Raw genomic sequence first — 3,464 nt, forward strand, 5'->3', positions numbered from 1 at the left:
ACTACAACCTCCGTGTACATAACTACTGTGATTACAAGAGCAGAAGGAAATTTGAGGCCACCCCGATCCAGTTGTGCGATTAAAGAATGGGTGTCCTCTCCTGTTTCGGCCGTATTTCGGGTAACGACCAACTGCCTCTGGCAGCTTTCACACTTGAGAACTTTCATTGCATCGTGTGCACAATACCCACCAACATAACCAATCACCGGCATTTGTGCTCTGAGCTCATCAAGGTCTGCATCGCTAACATGAACACTAAAAGAAGTGCCCGCATCCCTGACACTGTCCGTCTCTTCGATGCCTCTGAGATCATCGTTGCTCATCCTTGGAAGGGCATTTTGAAGGCGAATCCTCCCTCGGTTTCGCAAAGCTGGCGAACAGATATGTGATACTGCCCACCAGCCATCTGCCTGTACTGTCCAAAGCCACTCTCGAGGGTATCCGTCTGGACTTTCCCTAGCAGAATATACTTAAAGTGAAGCTCACTAACGCAGTACTTCACCAATGCCAAAAGGGATTGAGCAGAGAGCCTCAAGGCACTCAATGTCTCCTGGGTAAGTACTCCGGTGTCGTGCCTATAAAATTCCCACACATCGAGCCATGTGATAAAAGCGCTTAGAAAGCTTGCCTTTGGGTCATCTGTGTGGTTTGACATGGGCTCTTCGTAAACATTACGGTGATGGAAGCCCTTACTAGATGTCTTTACATTGACAATGCTCCACCAACGAAGAATTATTTTGATGAACTCGGCGGTTGCTGTAGCATGTTGAAAATCAGTATGACTCTTGCGAGCGGCCAGGGCTTCGGCTACGTGCGGATTAAAAACCTGCAGTACGAGTTTGACGTCCTGTCGTTCAAAGCTGCTTGGATTTAGAGCTTTTGACGTCAAGCCATACCCAGACTTCAGAAGCAGGGGTGACTCCTCTTTATGCAAATCTCTCAAATGCTTAAATGAAGCAGTCATCTTGCATTCGGGTTGAACTTCATTGTTCGAAAGCTCGAAGCGTGGGTAGAAAAAGCAAGTTCCAGCATTTTTCTGGTTGAGCCAGTTATTTCTTATGCATTTAAATAGATGCACAGCATCCACCACGTAAAATAACGGCCGATCTGGGTCTGCCGGATGCCGGTAAACAGGGCTAAGCTTTGGTTCTGGCAGAAACATCTTCATTGCCTTCCTGTTCAACGAGTTATTGTCACAGACAACGGCTATGACCCTGTATCCAATTTCTTCTAAGCCCAAGATCACCTTCTTCAGCATGCAATGAAGATCTTCACCCTGTAAGGCTTTTACCGGAAGAATGTGCGCCACCTCCTTGAATGCGCTCAGCAAACTTTGTATCATAAACACGTGCACCGATGTGGCCGCTTCGTTGGAGTTAACTGCTGCACCACATATGTTCTCACCTTTGTAATCTAAACAAGGTTTGATATAAATCTCGTCAAGCATCAGCATCACAGTGTGTTCATGTGCCTGCAGATGTTTGAATCTCTGAGACACATATACTGAAGGAAAGTGTCGTCAGAAGAATCAACTTGTGGGCACATTTGAATAGACGAGCACACATTTCTAATAGTGCTTGGGTGGGGCAAAGTTAGTGCACCTGTGCTTCTCAGGAACTTGTAGGCATGTGGTGATATTGTATACGCAAGATGCATGCAAAGACCATCACCTGTGCGCTATACTGAATGCGCTTTGCAGAAAGGAGTAGTAGCTGCTCCTTCATAAAGTTCACCGTCTCTTTCTTGCCTTCATCAATGCTGGCTTCCAATTTGTCCAGAAGGGAATGTATTGCTTGAGCCAGGTGGCGATAAGTGCAGCGCTCCTCAGACAGCATCGACAGGTTGTTCAAAATTTCCAACAAGGAACTTACTTTTTGAACTGAGTCTGGTACAACAGCGCTACCAAGGTTCTTGATTGGTGAACCTTGATAGCAGGCAAAGACTTCAAGGTTTGCAAACACGGTCAATGACGCATTCAAACAAGGTTCACGATAGTCGATAATGTTCAAAAACATGGAGCACTCTTCTTTATGAATCACAGTCCACTTCGGAGACACTGACACCCCTTGCAGGCGAGCCCTTAGTTCTTCGAGGAACGAAAACCGGTCTCGTTCTTGCTCCGCTTCATATGACGCCAGCGACTCTTCTACAGCACGGGCGAGTTGGGAGGCTTCTTGTCGGCTCCTCTTGGCGTCAGGGGTTTCTCTCGTGCTCTGGTCTCGTACTGATAGGTAGGACGGACAGCCGGGAAATACCGTTGGGACAGATCCAGGACGCAACCGTGGTACTGGGAGTGCAACTTCAATAACTCTCCCTGTCCTTGGATCCGTGTACGATGTCGTCTTCTCGATGCATGAAGCGTCGAAATGATCCGCGCACACCTGCACAAACGTTTCAAAAACGTCTGAGACGCCACTTCTCAAAAGAAAAAAATGCGCTCCCGTTTGCATGACCGTGTTTACAGTCCGTGTAGCTAAAACAAAGTCTACCTACGTTTTGCAAGCATCTAAATAAAAGCGCTGCGCTAAGCGGTACAAGCAACATGAAAGGAAACACGGGAGCGTGATGTCACCGCACTCCACGAAGCGCTTCCACCGAGAGCTTGCAAGAATGGACGACACCACGGCACTGTTAGTGAACAAAGCGCAGCTGACCATCCTTGCTGCGAACGTGCCTTTCTGGGCGATTCTCATCAACTGCTGGCGTCAGCGCTTCGCGAGGCCCGGCGGCCACACGCTCAAGTATTTCCCATCATAGGTAATTTCTACCCGAACAAGCAACGACAAGCTAAGAACAAGAGCATCTCAAATTCTTACCTTAGTGCACGAAGTCGGCACGAAGTCCTTCCTAGGAATGGCACGTAGCCATTGTTTGAGAGCGTCGGCGTCTTTAGGGAAGGAAAACACTTGTATCTTCTTTCCTGTTTTGTAGTTGCCGGTGCATCCGGGTACACAACACTTATTCGGCATTGTCGCATCACTCCAGCATCACGCACGGAAACGAAATTGCCGCAAAACAACAACGGAAAGCAACAAACGCGAAACACCGTCAACACCACGCCGCCGAACCGTCACCACCACCGCCCGCGCTGCGCTCGCTGCCGCTGCGGCTTCCCCGAGAGTCGGCCGGCCGGAAATGACGTCAGATTGCTGGGCGCAGGCCTGAAAAGATTTTCCGGGGGTGACGATACTAGCCGCGGTAACAGGATGACCGAAGACCAAGACGCAGGATATGAGATCATTTTGCCACCACTGCCCAAGGGACGCGTCGCGCAAAACACCGTGTTTTTACACGGTGATGTGCGCGGCAGACCGTATCGAGTCGAAGATTTCCGAGACGCGCTCGGACCTACAGGACTGCTGCCGGAGGTGTTGGCACTGGGGGCCTACCAGATTAATCATGTCTGGGCAGTCACCATGAACAACGCGGACGCTACGAAACGCTTGCTGGATGTGAAGGAGCTA

General features: G+C 49.4%; 1 protein-coding gene across 1 annotated transcript; it reads right to left on the reverse strand.

Moving 5' to 3' along the window:
• Nucleotides 1-319: 319 nt before the first annotated feature.
• On the reverse strand, nucleotides 320-3,071 carry LOC142788200 (THAP domain-containing protein 5-like). Its single transcript, XM_075884770.1, has 3 exons — nucleotides 2,817-3,071; nucleotides 2,040-2,381; nucleotides 320-496 (listed from the first exon to the last, which is right to left on the reverse strand). Exons 1-3 carry the CDS (start codon nucleotides 2,967-2,969, stop codon nucleotides 320-322), a joined length of 672 nt encoding a protein of 223 aa, XP_075740885.1. The 5' UTR covers nucleotides 2,970-3,071.
• Nucleotides 3,072-3,464: the final 393 nt, after the last annotated feature.

Source organism: Rhipicephalus microplus, unplaced genomic scaffold (assembly GCF_043290135.1).
Source record: "Rhipicephalus microplus isolate Deutch F79 unplaced genomic scaffold, USDA_Rmic scaffold_47, whole genome shotgun sequence".
Taxonomy (NCBI): domain Eukaryota; kingdom Metazoa; phylum Arthropoda; class Arachnida; order Ixodida; family Ixodidae; genus Rhipicephalus; species Rhipicephalus microplus.